The sequence below is a fragment of the Xiphophorus hellerii genome, chromosome 12 (genome assembly GCF_003331165.1).
Source record: "Xiphophorus hellerii strain 12219 chromosome 12, Xiphophorus_hellerii-4.1, whole genome shotgun sequence".
Classification (NCBI taxonomy): Eukaryota; Metazoa; Chordata; class Actinopteri; order Cyprinodontiformes; family Poeciliidae; genus Xiphophorus; species Xiphophorus hellerii.
Window position 1 is genome coordinate 3,701,445 of NC_045683.1, and position 19,341 is coordinate 3,720,785.

Below are 19,341 nucleotides of genomic sequence, written 5' to 3' on the forward strand. Positions count from 1 at the left end.
GAAGCTGGAAGTTGGAATTTTTTTTTTTTTTTTTTTTACCGCTAAATAAATTTCCCATAAATAAAACAGAAGGAATAAAGAAGTGAAACTTCTGAGGGCGGCAGATGGAGAAAGGGAGAGGGAAATGAAAATGAAAGAAGCAGAGGAGGGGGGGTTTTACAGGGCGTGTTCTGCTCTGTGATTGGCTGCTGCCTCTCTCTCTTTCTCTGTGTGTGTCGGTGAATCTTGAGGCTGATCGCTGCTTTCAGCGCTCAGATGTTAGAAAAGGCAGCGGACAAACACAACTTGCGGAGGTTTTACCATTTGATGCTTCTGGACTTTTCCCGACTCTCCTGATCATTTTTCTGAATTTTAACCCGGAATAAACATTTTTTTTACTCTCGCTGCATTAAGTGAACGATGCTGCAGTGAGAGAGCGGAGCGGTTCATTCTCATGTAAAAAAAAAAAAAGAAAAAAGTGCTGCAAGCTGAGGATTTGTTTTTAGTCGTTTTTCTGTTGTGGGGGAAAGAAAACCTCAGACCTGGTCGGTTCCTGCTCATTAAGGTGAGTTTGGTTTTGAGTTTAGCTTCAGATTGAATTTGGGTTGGAGTTTGGAGCGCGTCCAGGTTGCGCGCAGGTGTTGGATGGAGCGCACTCCATACTCAGATCCGAACCCGCCTGAGCTGCTGCTGTTTGTAAATGAACTCATGCGTCATGACGGCTTTTCTTTCTACATCGCACCTGTTCAGTCAGCAGTTTGACTTGTTCTGTTTTCAGGCAACGCGCTCGAGCTTTGCGCCTTTTCCAAACTAAAGTGAAGCTGACCTTAACCTTTTCCCCCCCAAATAATCCTATCTAAACAACTTCTCCTGTCCGGTATTGGATGTTTAAAATCTGTGTCATTTCCTGACTATTTTTACCTCCTGCACCTTGTGGCTAAGAGGATTCCCTCCTTCCTGATACTCTCCTGCAGAGACAGAGGGATCAGTGGAGTTAATCCCGCATCCCTCTCCAATACCTCTGGCTTGTGCGCCTTGGCTTTCCTTGCCGCTGCTCGGCATTAGGAGCTTGGATTGGGTTTTCCCTCAACGTGCTGACAAGTTTAATCCGTTTATTGGTAATTTGGTTGGACTCTGATCGGCTGAAATTGTGCAAATGCTTGAGGGTCACCTGAACGGGTCATTGTTTCAGGTTCAACATGGTGTTAGTTGGTGGTACAGGGATCTGATATGGTTCATGAGTCTCTTCTATTAGCTGGTTTAGACATCACTGGGGCAATTTCACTTTTTGGCACTAAATATATATGGAACTAGGTCACGAGATTGTAGAATCAAAAAATAATGACAACAGTTACACTTTATCATTAAGTTGATGCAAAAATATAAAACGAAAATGCGTAGCATGATTGATGAATATTTCTAGGGCTACTGAGATTATTCATCCTCTTTATTGTCACATTTGCAATATTTGTTGCTAGTTTAATTTTGAAATGTAACCTATAGCAAAAATAATAGAATAATATGTTTTAAGTCCTTGTAGTTCAGGACTTAAAACTTTTAACAGGTTTTTTCTACATAAAGTAACTAAAGTATAACAATGTGTTCTTAGTTGTATAGTTAGTCAGGCTATCTGCTCCGTCTTCACACTAGTCTTAGCTAGCCAAAAGTCTTTAAGGTCTGAAAAAAATTATTTTTAGAGACATTTTTGGTTCAGTTTCTTTGATATTTGTTTTAATCTCTTGTTTATTCATTTTTAAATTATTTTTATTTACTGTAATTACTTGTTTTGTGTTTTAGTCTTTTGAGATCTCAAGAAGTAAAGGGCATTAGCAAATAAAATCCATTATTGTTATTGTTTATGTTATCATAAAGTGATGGATGCTGGCCCTATAGTTTCTATTTTATGCATTTCTTTGCTTTTGCAACTGGAAAACCTTCCAAATTCCAGAATTTACCTCAGTAGACTTTTTCCAGCCAGTGCTTAGCAACAGGTGGGGGAGGGGCATCGCTGTGTTGCTTCGTTCTTCAACACACCTGGAGAAAGATCTTGTCATTCTGGCTCTTTCTCTGGCATTTCATTGAAAATACTTTAGATTGAAAGAAGGAAACTGTATAAAACCTCTACATACCTCCAGCTTGTATCAGTTTGTGCCGCAGCTCATTGTGATGAATTGGTGCTAAAACTGGATTCATACCTTTTCTATGACTTTTTTTATTTGACAGTGAAAGAATCATGGCATTTCTGTGTTGAAAACAAATGAAGGGTTTGTTGTACTACTAGGAACTTTGTGTTATGAGAATGTGCAGATATTTCATTAAAATACATGGAAAACTTTATATATTTGCAGTATTTTATTTGTCCAAAGCTAATAAAATGGCTTTGGAGGTTCCCACATTGTACTGTGGAGCCGCAGGTTTCAGACTTCCCTTGTTTGGAAAAAAAACCCCAACTAAACAAAACATTTTCTCCTGGCTTCAGTTTATTTTATTTCACAGAAACTCAGAAGTTTCTGATGTTTGACGTCCCGACCTGAGCTGGTTGCGTCTGCAGCGTCTCTCTGCGTCGTCTGTTTGGGGTTAATCATCCTGCTGGGGACTGATGAAGCCAGGTGACAGATTGCTGGATGGAAGCTGTGAATTTTCTCGCTCGCTGCAGCAGCTGCTGGCGTTTTCCCACTTTAAACGTTGTTGCTTCAACAGTGCCCATCAGTGCCATAAATGAGCTCAGGAAACGCGCAGGAGCTATCAGTGGCTGCGCTTCACTTCCCAGACTTGATACGCTGCTGTCAGATTGAGGACTGATGTGTTACATGGCAGGTTCTTATTTTTAAATGACAGTTTTTCTAATGGTCCATGTGCACTGATGTGCTTTGGATTGGTTTCAATAGGTTAAAAGTGACCTATTATGCTTCCTGGAACAGGTTAGGATAAGTTTATAGGAAATGTAAAACATGTTCAACACATTTTTTGCACAAAATCCTTCTTAGATAATTAGATTTTAGTTTACACTCGCATGTGGAAATGGCTGCAAACAGATGCGTGATTATACAACCGCATATCTTTGAAAAGCAGAAGTGAAGCCTCCTGCACAACCAACAAAAATTAAGCAAGTGGTTCTGGATGGTAAATCAACACCTAAACATGCAGCGGTAAAACCAGCTGACCAAACATGCTGGTTTTTAAGTAACCGTCTGTTGATTTATGATGTTTCATGCTGAAGGTTTTTAAATGGCTTCTTTTCCAGACATCAAAAAAACATTAACTGATTGTCAAAAAACACTATTGGGGTGTTTTTAGAAGCAGCAGAAACCCCAGTGGAAGTATAAATACATGGAAAATGTTGCATAATAGTCTCCCTTTAAAATAATTCTGACCTCAGTTCAGCTTCAGGCTTCTGGCTTCTTCCAGCCCGATCTCTGCCTCATTTCCTCCAGCCACAGATGAGTGAGATTCCTCATGCCTGTCAGTGTTTACACAGCAGAGTGGGGGTGTGTGGATGTTGACTATGCACTCAGGATCCCTCACAGTGTCTCCACCACATTCCCCCTAATGCCCAGCTACATGGATCTATTTTTAGTGGAAGAACAGGTGACACATTTCAGACCGTTTCCCTTCAGGAACCCAAAGGCTTCCTGCTGACCTCCAGTCCTCACTTCTGTCTGGTTCTTGAAAAAGAATCAGTTGAGGGTTTCCCTTCATCTCTGAGGTTGAGGTAAGGATTTCCTCTGCAGTTTTCCTGCCTCTGAAGTGGTGATGCCTGTTGAGGGTCATTAAGAGCCTCAGACAGGATCTGTTGGAAGCTCGTTATTTTGGCCAAAGTTAGAGACCGGGCTCCCACCTCAGGGTGGAGCTGCCCCACCCATTTTCAGGGGTAAATTACCTGAGCGCTTACTCCGCTAATGATTCTCCAGTTCTTTCTGCAACTTCACACAGTCTTAATTTGATTTCAGATACCATAAATCATCATGCAAATATAGAAAAATGTGACAAAAACCTGACGTGACTGAAATGAGTTTTTCTCCTACAGTCACCATTAAACTCAGCAAGCAGAATTTCTTCTGTTTTTATATCCATTTTAAGTCCAAACCAGACTTCCTCAGCAGTCTGTGACAGATGGTTGCACACTCAGCCAGTAAGACTATAATTAAGATCATCTACCCAACCTAAGCACCCCCCTCCATTTCCGTTAATTTTATTGCCATGTTGTTTGTTTACCTCCATCTACCACCCAGCCGGCAGCTTCGTTCTGAACCAGCAGCGAAGCGTTGAGGGTTTGTTTGCGTCGGACCGGCGGACTCGCCTGGGCCGGCACCTGGAAGCCATGTGTAAATCACAGGGCGTCGCTTGTCTTCTGCTCCTCAGCATCCTGGGTTTGTTTTTCTCAGGAAGGCTGCAGCTGCTGGGTTTGGACAAATAAACGGGCTTCATTCAGACAAGGTGACAAGAAAACCTCTTCTTATTTTTGTAACCATATTTTTAATGAGTAGAGCTGCTGCTCCTCCACATCTGGAGGAGGCAGTAGAGGTGACTGTCTCTCTGGGGAGAAAGATCTCTGGGTTTTTCTCCTTCACCTGTTACCTTCACAACCCGATCAGGGTTTGGAGGAAGACGAGCGATGGGGCTGAAAACAAAAAGTGGCTTCTGTTTTTACGACTTGCAACCAGAAAAAGGTTCATTTGATTGTAATTTGATTTCAGAAGTTGAACTTCTGATGTTCAACTCCTCTGTCTCTCTCTCAAATTATTTCATCAATCGATTATTCTAACAATTAATCGGATAAAAATTGGCACATTTTACAGATCTTTCATGTAACCGCTTAATTCTTTTATGCTATACTATAAACAGATTAAAAGATGTAAATAAACAAATAACTGTTCTTTTTGTGAATAAAAAAAATAAATATTTCCTAGCTTAAAATGCAGTAACATAAAACTAATTTTTGGACAAAGGTGTTTTTTTAAATTATCTTAAATGCAATATATTTCGCATAGTTTTGACTTACTTACTGCTCTGACATGTTTTTTTTCAGCAAATGGCCTTTTTTCTAGTTGATTGATTCCTAAATTAGTTGACAGTTATTTCTATAATTGATTTGTCACGATTAATCTGATCAATTTCCTTTAGAGATGTATCTATTTGATCAATTTGTTTGAACTACTCATCTTTTTTGGACCCATTTGCAGTTTACAGCTAATTTGTGTGCAGACAGTTGATGCAACACTCATCTGTGGTTCTTTTAGCAGTTTGAGGACCACAAAGACAGAAAAGGTCCAAACTGCAAACAGTGAAACCCGTTTAGGAGCTGAGCAGTCAGTGCGATTGTGTGCAGGATGTCCAGAGTCTTCACCTGCTGCGTTTCAGAGGAGCTCAGTGTTCAGATCCCAGCTGGGAAACGAGGAACAGTGACGTTCTCAGCACTCAATCACCTGCTACTGCTGCTTTTCTCTTCTCGTGAAGCCCAACTTTTACGACTTCTTTGTGCGTCTGCGATCAAGCTTGGCTGCTGCGGAGTGCAGAAGTGTCCCTTTGTGTAAGTTATTGCCAGTAAAACCCTCCAAGGAGTAAACAAACTTCTCACAACTGTTGACTTTGTGTGTGAGCATCCCTCCTCTTCCGCCCGTCTGACTCGTGATGCCCTCGCCTTTGAGTCAAGGCCACATGGTGCGGCAGATGCCGAGGCCGCTGCGCTCTGACTCCACAACACCCGCCATTCTCATGGAAATGGCCACGCTTGTCTGCCTGAATAATGGCGGTGGTTTGTTTGTGCACATGTGCATTATGGAGCGGCATGTGTTTGGATGAAGGGGACTGTTTAGGAGGTCTGATGTGAGCTTAAAAAGTGCTCATGAATAAAAACAGGAAGGTTCTGGTATCTATCCACCTGCTCAGCAGAATCAACTGAATCTGATTTGATCAGCTGATGTTTACCAGTCTTTTTTTCCAGGTTTTTCTAAGCCTTTGCTGCTTGGTCGCACAACAAACCCCTGAATTTATTTGGGCTGTTTGTCTCAGTGTGTGGGCAGGTGCAGTTTTTATTCCTCCTGGCATCCATGAATCGATCCCTGGCAGCTCTGCAGTGCGTCAGCCGTAAAGGCTTTCACACTTGGCGGGCGGCCACAGGGCAGCATATTGTTGGGCGGTGCGGGTGTGTGTGGGCGGACCGGGGTTGGGATTGTTGGATCCCCTCCACCTCCAGGGTAGAAGGATCCCTCTGTGTTCTCTCAGCATTTAGTGTGCGGTGCCAGGTTCAAAGGTCAACCTTTCAGAGCAAAATGGCTAGTTTGAGTTTTAGACTGAAGTTTCTGGTTAAAACTTCCTAAGGTTGTTTCCCCTCCTGATAGTCTGATGGACTCGGTTTGATTGGAGACCAAAATTGCAACATTTGTTACATTTTCAGCTGCTGCGGTTCGTTTTCACACTGCACTGTGTAAAATAAACCAAACTAATTGAAAAACCTTTTCACGTCCTCACCTGTGGGGGTGATCACACCAGATCCGATTTACAATTTTAATCAAGTTTCTTGTTTTGTTTTTTTTGTTTTCTAAAAAGAAATGACAAATGACATAAAGTATTTTTAAATAGTGGCTTTTATAAGTATTAAACACGTATTTTTGTTTAATTACAACAACATAGACATAATGTTAGCAGAACAAAGAAGCAATTTTACCTCAAGAATGTAAAATAAAGTTGTTTTAATGAGAACAATGACTTTATTCTGGTAATATTCAGACTTTACTTTGACTGTCAGATGTATTCTTGTATTATTACTATGGTATTCTTGTAATATTATTGCCTTATTCTTGTAAAAAAAAAGGAAAAAATATCTTATCCTGACTTACATTTTTTGTAGACTTGAGCTGAAGTCAAAATCCACTAAATAGGAACTGTAAAACACGCTTGTCAAACAAGATGGCGGCTCTGGGTGCGCTGACATCACTCTGAACTATGGAAACCCAAGAGGTGCATTGGTGAAAAAAAACATTAAGATTTTCCAAAAATGAAATTTTCAAACACCAAAAATTTGATAAATCAATAAAGTCGATTTATCACCCAAATATAAGAGCTGGTCCATCATCAATCAAACTGTCAGTTGTCTTCATATTTTTACTGTAAGAACATCCGGTGACGTCGTTTCCACACACATCCTGTACTTTCACAGGTACTGTCAAAGCTGCGATTGCCTGAAAACACGAGGATTTTACATCTGACAACACACACTCCTCAATGTTCTCTGCTTCCTTTGGTCACACACACACCAACCCACCTGCCCGCAGGCACACACCAACTCTCATCCACAGTCTGAGTCACGTACACACACACATGACCGCGGAGGAACTGAGCAGACAGCGTGATCGCACCGTGATGATTTCAGGGTGAAACAACAGTCAAGCCCTCCTGCAGGGCTGCAGATTGGCCCAGAATCCCTCATGAGCTTCCACACGTTTTTCTGCTCTCTCAATGTTTTTCTGTTTGCATTCAAGAGTGTTTTTAACAGAGACTTATTTACCAACGGTAATCTGTGAGTCCCAAAGGATCCAGCATGAAAGGCTTTTCCTGTTAATTAGATTTTCTTATTTAATAGCGAATTGTTAAATTTTTATGTTTCCTAGGAGATGGCATTGATCAAACCTTCTGTCACATGGGCCAAAATCGTTAAGTGAAAAGGTCGAGATTTAGATTCTGGAAATTGTTTTTTGTTTTTGTTTTTATGGTTGAATTTGATCTACACAGGCATGCAGCATCTCTGCGCCTCCAGTAACAATTTCCAAAAAGACTTTGAAAAAATTCTGGTTTATAGACCAGAATAACATCTTTCTTTGACTGGACTGCATCTCCATAACGCAAACCTCAGTGTCTGGTCTGAGTTGAGATTTACTCCTATTTTGGTAGGTTTCATTAAGTCCAGGCTGCACATCTCTGGACTGATGTTAGGATCTGTTTAACCTCAGAGTTACCTCTACTTGTCTCCTTACCTATCTTTGCTTCTTAATTGTTGTTTTTCCACATAAACACAGCTGAAGCCCAGAAGGCCAAAAATTTCCATGTGAGGAAACACTTTGTTTAGGGAATGTGTGCAACCCCATTTTCTTAAACAAACCTTCTGCAGTCTGGAGTTATTTTGGATTTGTTTGGCTGCTCTGCTGCACCAGCGTCTGCGGCTAAACTCACCCCAGGAAAGGCGGAGAAGCATTGCCCGTCTGTTCTGATGTTTGTTCCCTTTGTCTGGACAGGACAACATGCCGCAGACACCACCTTTCAAGGGGCAGCTGAACACCGGTGGCTACAACAACAATTTGTACGACGAGTCCAAGGAGGAAGTCTACCCCGGCCTTTATTATCATGACAACAACCTGGCGTCTGGCTCCCTGGAGGCCCTCATTCACCACCTGGTGCCAACTGTGGACTATTATCCAGACGTGAGTGCAATGTTCTGCCTAATTTACTTTGAAACCCTTTTGCTTTTAGATCAAAGTTGCTGCTTTCATTTTCTCCGTTTCCTCTCATGCATTGCATTTCTTTTCAGCCACCAGGCCATGAAAGTTTGAGAAATACCCTCACATACCCTCAGCCTTGTGATTGTGAATATTTTTTTTATATTTTCCTTCCTGTGCAGAGGACGTATGTCTTTACCTTCCTGCTCAGTTCTCGCCTCTTCATCCACCCGTATGAACTTATGTCCAAAGTGTGCCACCTGTGCATGGAGCAGCAGCGACTTAGTGATCCTCAAGCGGATAAGGTTTGCTGAACGTTTACATCTAATAAACTAAATCTCAACCCCGACTGGCTGCTTTGCTGTTCGCTCACTGTCCACTTGTTCTGAATTTCCAGCTGAGACTCCGAAAGATCACTCCAAAGATTCTGCAGCTGCTGACGGAATGGACGGAAACGTTTCCCTATGACTTCAGGGATGAGCGGATGATGCGCAGCCTGAAGGAGCTGACCCACCGGCTCGCCAGCGGAGACGAGGTCACTTTGATCTTCCTGATTTAGCATCTGCTAAACAATGTTTTTTTAGGGGTGCACCGATTTATCAGCACTGATTTGCTTAATTTTGGGAGATTGGTGATTGGCCGATACTTACATGTGAAACCTCAGCAAAGGTCTAAAAATCACCTCTGTCCCCTTCCACTTTCCTGTTAGAGAGGTTTGACTGACAGACCGGCCCACCAGGTCATGTTTGCACTTTTGCATTTAACAGTAGTCACTCCACTGTTGCCAACTCAGGAACTTTCTTGCTATACTTAGCAACATGTCAGACAGAAAACATCAGTATCTGCTATAATCGAAACTGGCATTTTTTGGATTGGCCAGAAAACAATCGGTGCACCCCTAGTGTTTTAGATGATAATGTTTGACACTAGCCCTCCGCACATCCAGCAGAATTTCAGGCTCTGCAGATCTTTTCCACAGATAGCAGCTGTGTGAGGGAAAGCGGGGTGTCAGTGGCAACAAAGCAGGTTTTGAGGCCGGCTGCGTTCAGAGAAAAGCCTCATTGTTTAGCAGCTAGGTGGGTTTTTCTGGTCTCTGCTGCATACTCCTTCCTAAGCAGCGTTTGATTTGTTCCACTGCAGAAGAGCTGACTGTCCCTGGCTTAGTGCACAGCGAGCTGGGCCGGTTGAATAAAGGTAGAGTCGACTCGTTTTTGTCCCCGATGAACATGCTGACCCTCCACTTTTCAGTCAGAGACGTTGTTTTGACAGGCAGTGACTCATGCTGCGTTTGTTTTGAAAGGAAATGCAAGCGTAGGATAAAAATAGCAGCAGAAGCTCAAAGTGAAAGTACCTGAGTGCACCGTCAGGGAAGGTCTCAGCAGTCTGGGGGTCAGAGGAGATCCTGATAGGGTTCTCCAGTATGAGATACGCATCACATTTTGTGAAGAAAACAGTCTAAGAGCATTTTCTCAACAATCTTCAAAAAGGAAATTCCTCCAATCATCCTATGAAGACAGTTCATTTTAAGACTTACACAGATTTAAGTTCATAGTAATCTTATATGGATAATCTTCATTATGTGGCTATTTAGTCATTTTTGTGGTCCTACTCACTCTGAACTCAGATCCAGAACCGCACAGCATTCTGGGAGATATAGGCAGAAGAAAGACTTTAGCCATTCAAGTCCTCACCGCGTGCTAAGCTAAGTGGTTAGCATAAACTCACTCACTCACTCTTTGGGTACCTAGCAACAGCTTGTTGAGTAACACACGCAGCAGCAGTTTCAGGTTTCCTCGTAACACTTGACAGTGTGAAGTGAAAAGAGTTAAAATAGGAAAGTATGGGAGTTATTTTAATATTTAAAGCAAAAAACTAATTAAAATTATAACATGGACAGATTCATTTTATGCAGATGATCCTCAGTTTGATCCTCCATACTGACCTTCTTTTTTCTGCCAGATTTTGCCATCTCAGCTATATGCTCATCTAAAGTAAAAACCCAATTTAAAGAGCAGATCAACTCTAAAAATAGTCACTGCTTTCTACAAATGTTGGGAAGCTTCAGTGCAACAGGCAGAATGCAGGACACCTACATGTGTTGGCATGTCGCTGGAAGGCCCGGACTGCAGCTTTCATTTGATGCAATGCAAAGATGTGTGCTCTACTTTATCAGATTTAAGATGAGTAAGAAAGATGCAGAACTTAAAAAACATTGAACCAAGAAAGTTCAGATTCAGTTCCTTTATCTTTCTTCATTATGGCTCTGTGTCATAATGGTTTCGTACCTGACATTCACCTGTAATTACTTCACCCATCATTGATTAAGCAGTCACACTCCCTGGTTTACCCCTTGTCAGATTTAGTTAATGTACTTTTTACAGTTTCTTTAGCTGACTTTTTGCCCATATTTTTGGGTTTTTAACTTTAACTTAATAAACCACTTCTCCCATCTTTCAAACTCTCATTTTAAAAACAGGCTTCAAATGACCCATCAATACTTCTAAGTATCGATCAAGATTGAATCAGAACATCCATGCTTTCTCACCTGATACATCTACAGCTCCATATATCTGATTTTGTTCTGTGAAAAGCCTGGAAACAACCTGCAACATGTCTGCACTCGTACGGTCGTACTCACAGAGACGTAGTATTGTTTTGACGGCCATGTAAACATATTTTGATTTCGTATTAGACGAACAGAAGCTGACATTTAGCTGCGCTTAATGAAAACAGAAAGCCAGTTGCGGAGAGTTTCCACGGTACTTTCCCATGAGTGGATTTCATGCTTGGTGGCAAAGAGATCCTGTTAGATAACAGTGAAGCTCCTCTCTGCCACTGTTTCCACTAATGGCCATCTCTAAACTAGTTTGAACATGCTGAGGGAAATTTTGTGGTGATGTTTATTTCAGTAAATCAAATCTGGAAAAAAAAAAGAAAAAAAACCTCCAAAAATAACTTTGGATTTTTTCTGAACGTATTTGATCAATCCTAACAGTTTGTGCATAAAAGTGTCAAAGGTTCTAGACGTCTGAGTAACAGAAAAACAGCATATAAACATTCGATTTACCATCAGAGTCAATAACACTGAATATCCTGCAGCCATCAGGCAAACACAGGCCTCTCTCTCTTTACTCGGCGTGACGAAGAACAAGGTTTTCAGAGAAACCTCAGTAGGACACAAATCGCCTCAGCAAAAGTTTGTAACTGTTTTGTTCATGTGTCCGTAGGTGATGAACTGGTGCAGCGATTAAAACATGTCTTAGTGGTAAAAACGGCCAGAGGATATTTCCTGGAAACCTCCATGTTGCAGTAAATGTGAGCTGTTCTCTCACCGAAGTGAGAAGAGCGTATCTTCACATCTGTTCATATCTGTTTTGCATTCGGAGTATTTCAGAGAATCTTTGGAAAACCAGGCACAAATGCCAAACCACAAGCAGGTCTGCTGACCGGAGTAAGAACCAGATTGTGCAGAGCTGCAGCTCTGGGAAAACAGACCCGGATCCAGAATAGATGCTCTGAACATCTGCTAAAAGCTGAGTCCAAACCACACTGAAAACACACCAGGACCTTGATCTCCGTACTGACACTGTCATTATGGATTTGGTTGGATATATTAGGAAGCAGCGGCGAAGAAGCAAGTCTAGCACTGGGATCTCCATTTATCCAGCTGGTGCTAGTTTGTGTTTTTACATGTAGATTAAGGCTGCAGTATATAACTTTTATATAAGAAATAGTTTCTTTGTTTTTTTTTACCAAATTATCCTTCTGATGTGACAATATAAGACACACATACTGTGAAAAATTTGAGCTCCTCTACCTTCTCCCAGTAACAACTGCACAAATACATTCAGTCAGAAGAAACCATTCAGAGCCAGGAGGAGGGTTTTAGCGCTGTCAATCACTCTTGTGGTCAACCCGTCCTGCTTGCCCTTGTGGTTCACCATAACATAGTCTGTCATGAATGCTGAGGCTAGCTAGCATAGCCACAGATGAGGCCGGATTAATAGTTTTTCCACCATTAGCACATTGAGCATGTACAGGCGGTTGATTGGCAGCGCTAAGACCCGCCTCTTGGCTCTGATTGGTGCATTTTTGCAGACTGCAATAGAAGCACTGGTATGTTTTGGCAGCTTATCTGTCCGATACCAAACTGTTACAACATGGTGACAGTTTTACTAAATCTGGAAAAAACATATTTTGGTAAAAATATGTAAGCTGTACTGATATAATGATTATAAGTTTGGATAATTTAGGTTCCATCCTGCCACTTCAGCATAACACATAATGATTACGTGCTTATCGCCCAAAGGTAGATTGAAATATTTATAAATTAATTGCTGTTGAATTTCATATTGCATGTGGTTTGAGTATTCAGAGTTTAAAACAGATAAAACACTGCAAGAACACAAAATCTCCTAAACAAAGTGTAGTTTATTGTGCTAATATCTTTGCCCACTTGAAATAAGTCAAAACTAACTCACAAGTAACTATTCAATAAGAGAGGGGAGCTTGTTTTGGGTCAAAAAAATCTTGAATATTGATCAAAATGTGCTAGTTTCATTAGAAGACAATTTCCCTAACAAGAAGTTATTCCCAAATCTACCAGTAGAACTAATGTTTCTTAATTATTATTTAAGAATTATTAACTTAAAACAAGCTCCTTTATGTTGCCGAAAAGTTACCTGTAAGTTAGTTTAGTCTTATTTCAAGTGGACTGAGATATTTTCAGTAGAAACTAGACCAAAAACACTTGGAAAGATTTTGTGTTTTTGCAATAGACATGACGATATGGAGGGTTAAACTCAGTGAACTCATATCGGTCCCAAAAGATTCCCCTTTTAAACTGGAGTTGTTAGCAGCGGAGTAGGAGGCAGCTGCTGTGAATCTGGGATTAAATGACGCAGTTGGAAAGATCTTTGGGTTGAAAGCAAACGTCATTACTGCTGGGTGAGTAACAGTTATTCTTACTGCTTTCTAAGCTGAACGCAGGGTTATATTTGTGGATAAAATGCCGATTTCAGTATTTCTTTCATTAGTTCTGGTTGGATGAACATCTTAAAACACTTTGGCGTCTGCTTCAGTTCAGGTGGTGATGCCGCGTGGCCAAGAAAAGCAAATGCATTAAAAAAGCAAACCAGCCATGCCCTCAGTGGTGATGGCTGGCACCGAGCAGTCACCTGCCAGCTTCGGCTCGCCGCCAGGGTTCATGGTGTCGGCGAACACTGGGCTCCTGCTAGGCTCCTGCTAGGCTCTCTCATTCGTAACACCAATAGTTGTGATGAAGTCCCTCTGTTCAGCAAAGGCAGAACAAGCTGCCTCCATGATCTGCAGCTAAATTTACCCAAGCCCAGCGTGTCGTCTGTTTGTAGTGGGGACAGAAGCAGCAGCAGATGGTTGACTTTGAAGTGGCCACCGGAGCGATTTTCACTTGTGGCATTCCTCGCTGTTGTCCAAGTGTTCAGTGGACTGTTGCAGCGCTGTTTTCAGGTTGAGGCGGGATATTTGTTCAATCTTTTGTTGGATGTTTGGAATATTATGTTAATTTGTCAGCACTCAAAGGAAGAAAAAAAGAATCTGTTTTGGGTTAACTTGAATCAAAATCCTGGCTGCTCATCAGATTATAAAACTGAACTGGCATAAAGTCCAGCGACGAAAACTGAACTCCATCACCTTAGACTGCAAACACACAAAACCTTACCAAGTATTTTTTTGGTCTAGTTTCTAGTGCAAATATCTTAGTATACTTGAAATACGACAAAACTAAGTAATAGATGAACTGTCAGCAAGATAGGGGCTCATTTTAAGTCAATTTGTGTTTTTGCAGGGCAACCTCCTCCAAATACACAAAAATCAAGCACACATGTACTTCTTCCCTCTGTGGACCATCTTATGCAACTTGTGGGCCGACCTTGGTCAGTGAGGGAACACTTATCTAACTGTGGTCTGTTTGGAGTCACAGGAAATGTTCAGAACAGGCCGACCTCTCGACCCCCGGAGCTACTGAGCCAAGAGCTCTGCCCCTCTTGAGCTCCATCCAAGTGCCCAGCAATGGGGGCTTATGTAATTTCCATATTTGGGTAGTAACTAGTTACATTTACTCAATTACAATTACTTGAGTAACCTTTTTTAAATCTACTTTTAGGAGTATTTTTATTCTTTTTATTTTTACTTGAGTAATTTTATTATGAGGTATTTCTACTCTTACTTGAGTAAAATTTCTGGATTTTCAGAAACTTTAAAAATTATATAGCTTTATGTTATTAAAGCTAAAGTTTAATCAGCAATACTTTTATAACAAATTTATGTCAGATCATAATTTCTTGGTTAATGTCAAGTTGTCACGAAGACATTTTGAATAATGTCAGCTTTGTATTAAAAGTGTCATGATTTACTGAATGACACTATATGGCAACAGTCATAAATATTCATGAAGACGTACTCATGTTCATGACAGAATTATTCACAACCCGTCAAATAAAGTGTTACCTACTTTTTTTTTTTTTTTTTTACCCCTCCAGGGGGTCTTTTTGTGGGCTCTAGTGTCCCTTATATGATAGTAGGCTGACAGGAAACGGGGAAGGAGAGGGGGGAAGACATACGGCAAATGTCGTCGGGTCCGGGAGTCGAACCCGCGACGGCCGCGTCGAGGACTCAAGGCCTCCAAATACGGGTCGCGCTAACCGCTATGCCACCACGGCACGCCCATGTTACCTACTTTTTTACTTTTACTTGAGTAAAAATATGTTGAAGTATAGTTCTACTCTTACTTGTGTACAATTTTTGGGTACTCTCCACCCAAATGTTGCAAACACAAATTGTCTAGAACAGGACAGCAGCATCCTTGGCATTCCAGACAAACACTCCTTGCATATTTTAGATATCAAGCTCTCAATAAACTTTTTTTCCCTTTCTCTGTATCCTCCAGGTGTACAAGAAGGCGGTGGGGCAGATGAGCCAGGGTCTGATCAGGAGGTTGACGGTGCTCAGCCAGTACGAGGAGGCGCTGGTGAAGGTCAACGCCACGGCGGCAGAGCGGCTGACGGCTCTGAAGGCCAAACCCCAGGCAGCGACCCAAAGAGACTTGCTCTCCATTTGCAACGACCCCTTCACTGTCGCCCAGCAGCTCACACACATAGAGCTGGTACGCAGACGTTTACTTTCCAGTCAGATTTTTTGGCTCCTTGTCAAGGACAAACCCATCAAATTCCCAGGCGTGTTTGGCTCACAAGGCTAATTATCATAATTCGGGTTCCAACAATCCTTTTTATTTTGTTACACTGCTGGCTTTAAGTTGTCATGCCAAATAGGGTTGAAATGATTAATTGGATTAATTGATTATTGAAATAGTCGTCAACTAATATAGTAATCGATTACTGAGGAGAGTGGTTGATTTCCAGGCAACAAATCAATCCACTGTGTTGGAGTTTCAGGGCTCTAACGTTGAGCAAAAATAATAATAAAAAAGCATATAGAGGAGGTTACATCTAAAGTTCAAGGAAGCTAATTTTTTCATTTCTGCTTTCAGGAGAGACTGAGTTACATCGGACCTGAAGAGTTTGTTCAGGCTTTCGTCCATAAAGACCCTCTGGACAATGACAAGGTAACAGCTTTTCTAATAATAAACCAGCAGATAAGAAAGGCTACACAGAGATTACTCAATCTTTGTTCCCTGTCTGCACGCAAGGCAGCCGATCCGATCTGTCTTTTTATTATGGTTTGGAAAGCTCTAGTTTTCACTCCAGACGGATCTTGAGTTGACACAACACGGTTTCTGTCTGCTGCACAGGTCAGAGCGAGGCCAGGTGATTTCAGACTGCGGCAGCAGACCAAATATCCACACACACGCTCACACACACCTAACTGGCTATTTCCCCAAATCATCCCAGTGTCTGGATTAGATGTGCACCTCATCTCTTAGCAACCGCTGCTCCTAAGGGTTTATATTGGGAAGGGGTGTGTGTTTTGGGTGGCGGACTCTCTTGTCTGGCGTTCGGCTGCTAGGCAACAGACCCTTTTTTGGAAGGTGAGTTGATGGAGGGGGTTAGGGCTGCCATTGTGCCTCTGGCCAGTTTGCCTCGTACCCCCAACAAGCCCCTTCAAAAACAGAAATGACGGCGTTTGTGCATGTGTATGCGTGTGTGTTTGCATTTAAAATGTGCCTGGCGGGGAGAGTGGCGTAAGGCCAGAGGAATGTGTGGAATCAGATCAAGAGGAATCCACACAAAGAAGCTGAATGCAACATGGGACAACTATTGTCCTGATGGAGGCACGGTGAAGTTGAGCGAGATTGGAGCTTATTTAGCTTGCTCACTGATGCATTGACTGAGAGGGAGGAGAAAAAGGCAAATATAAGCTTTATTTCACCCATCCGGAAATGTTTCAGGTTGCAGTTACCAGCGTCACTAATAGAAAACCTGTTATTGTTGCAGAGCTGCTTCAGTGATCGCAAGAAGGCCAGCAACCTGGAAGCCTACGTCGACTGGTTCAACAGACTGAGTTATCTGGTCGCCACAGAGATTTGTTTGGTGAGTGGCAAAGACTAGTCTTTGTTTTCCTGATTAATGTTAATGAAAGCAGCAGAAATTGGAATTCATTCTAAAAGAATGCAAAAAGACAAATCCCTGTTACTGGAAGCAAATTTGGTGGAAATAATCTTCTCTCTTTCAATCTTTTCTAAATAAATACTATCTTATAACAGATGCTGGTCACACTTATTTCATTTTCTGTTAAACTGTTTTGCTAAGTTATGAAAATTAATGAAACATTCATAAATATGGTCACAACCTTTACATCTATGGCTCAAGGAAGTAGACAAATTTTCTAATGTCTTGTAGGAACTAACTAGCACAGCAGTGCTAATGCTAGCTTGTTTGTACAGAGAAATGTGAAAATCCCCCAAACCAAGGCGCTCAATATATAGCATAGGTCCTCGATTTAAACATTTAATAAACAAATTGCAAACAATTACGCAGGTTTTTAAAAAAAAAAATAGAGCTCATTGTTTTAAATAATCACTTTGTTAAACTTTATGTAGCAGAGCTGTGCTGCAGTGAAAAATCCCAAAACAATCAATATGTGCCAAAGTGGTAACCAAACCTCAAAATGTATTATTTGTGCAACAAAAATCTCCACAACTTATTAACCAAAGACTCATGGTTATAAACGGTTATGTAGCTGTGCCACAGTGCTAATGCTAGCTTGTATGTAAACAGAAACAATAAATGAAGATTTTATATTTGTGTTTTTTCTGTACCAGTTCTAAAGATAATATTTTGTTTAACATATAAACTGGAAGAAGCTATTTTTGACATATCCTACCATCAGTTAAAACCAAAATGTAATATTTTAATCTTTACTTTTTTGTTCTTGTAAGTTTACTACACTAAATATTGTTGAAAATAAACTTGTGTTTAGTTTCTGGTCACATTGGTTCAAAAACACCAACAAACAAGAGGACAAATGAAGAAAAAACAAACATAGTTTAGTAAAAATCTCTGCATACAAACTGACCCTTAGTGCTTTCTCACAGGTTCTTAATTTCCGTTCATAATTCAATAAATTTTTATGTTCAACAGCCTGTGAAGAAGAAGCACCGAGCTCGAGTCATCGAGTTCTTCATCGACGTGGCACGTGAATGCTTCAACATCGGCAACTTTAACTCCCTCATGGCCATCATATGTGAGTTGTGTATATTTTTTATTTCTTCCCAAATCAGCTTTTTGCTTAACTGAATTGTTGAGAACTCCTCTTTCTTCTTTCTGCCAAATCGTAAGTGATTAGATTTTGTTTCTCATTTTAGTTTGCACGACCAGTGCATCTTTGTAGCTTGAACCAATTACCAAACTGACATGCCAGATCCAACTGGGGTCTGGCATGTCTGCAAAAGGCTCAATAAAAGTGTTTTTGTGTATCTCTTTAAGGAGTCTAAAAGCACTTAGTGGTGAGTCTCCTTAGGCACTGTGTTGACCTCACTGGGGGCCCGGCGAACAGCTCTTTGAGCATCCAAGCAGCACCAGGGCAGTGGATCTGGCTCCTCTCCCTGGCCTCTGGGCAGGAGGAGAGCCGGGGATCTTTGTGGCCAGAGTAAAGGGGGAAGGGGCAGAATCACAGGAGGACTGGGAACAAACCAGCCAAAGCAGATGGTCAACACTGACCAGAGAGAGAGAGTCGACTCATAATGGAGAGGAGGGAACATTGGAGTGCCAGCTGTCCTCTACCCGTCTCCCCTGAGAAACAGAGAGAGTGCCAAAGGCAAAACTGTCTACATCAGCCTCATCTCCAGGGAACCATCAGGGCTAGGCATTACTGAAGGGCTTCATCCAAAAGGCTACCTCACCTCTGAAGGAAATCTCCTTATTCACCTTTATTTACCAAGCAGGATAGTTTTACACTTGATCAAATCTGAGGCTGGGTTTCGTTCTACTCCAACCAGATGTGATTTGAATGTCACGAAAGGATAAAAAAGTTGGAAATTAGACTGAATACTAATGGAAACAAAACATTACGGCGAAAAACAAAATCTTACCTAGCATGTTTGGTCTGTATTAATACACTTGAAAAAAGACAAAACTAACTTAAAAGTAACTTTTCAGCAGGATATCGGAGCTTGTTTTAAGTCAATAATTCTTTAATATTGATGAAAAAGTTCTAGTTTCATTGGCAAATTATTTAACTTGTAACACTGGTAAAAATGTCTTGTAAGTGAAATTATCTGCCAATAAAAAAATAACTTTTTCATCACTATTAAGGACTCATTGACTCTAAATAAGCTCTATTTCTTGCTGAAAAGTTACTTGAAAGTTGTTTTTGTGTTACTTCAAGCGTACTAAGATATTTGCACTAGAAACTAAAAAAATCCTTGGTAAGATTTTGTGTTTAGAAGAAAACTAAACCCCAAACATCCCAGCTTACTGCTGAAAATCACAGAATC

At 41.2% G+C, this 19,341-nt stretch overlaps 1 protein-coding gene across 1 annotated transcript in view; it reads left to right on the forward strand.

Moving 5' to 3' along the window:
- Positions 1 to 244: 244 nt before the first annotated feature.
- Positions 245 to 19,341, forward strand: part of rasgef1ba (RasGEF domain family, member 1Ba) — a 29,757-nt gene continuing 10,660 nt past the window's right edge. The window contains exons 1-8 of the mRNA XM_032578638.1: positions 245 to 544; positions 8,211 to 8,396; positions 8,594 to 8,716; positions 8,809 to 8,946; positions 15,337 to 15,552; positions 15,937 to 16,011; positions 16,841 to 16,936; positions 17,987 to 18,089. Of these exons, the coding sequence (XP_032434529.1) occupies positions 8,217 to 8,396; positions 8,594 to 8,716; positions 8,809 to 8,946; positions 15,337 to 15,552; positions 15,937 to 16,011; positions 16,841 to 16,936; positions 17,987 to 18,089 (931 nt within the window). The 5' untranslated portion in view covers positions 245 to 544; positions 8,211 to 8,216. The remainder of the gene's footprint in view (positions 545 to 8,210; positions 8,397 to 8,593; positions 8,717 to 8,808; positions 8,947 to 15,336; positions 15,553 to 15,936; positions 16,012 to 16,840; positions 16,937 to 17,986; positions 18,090 to 19,341) is intronic.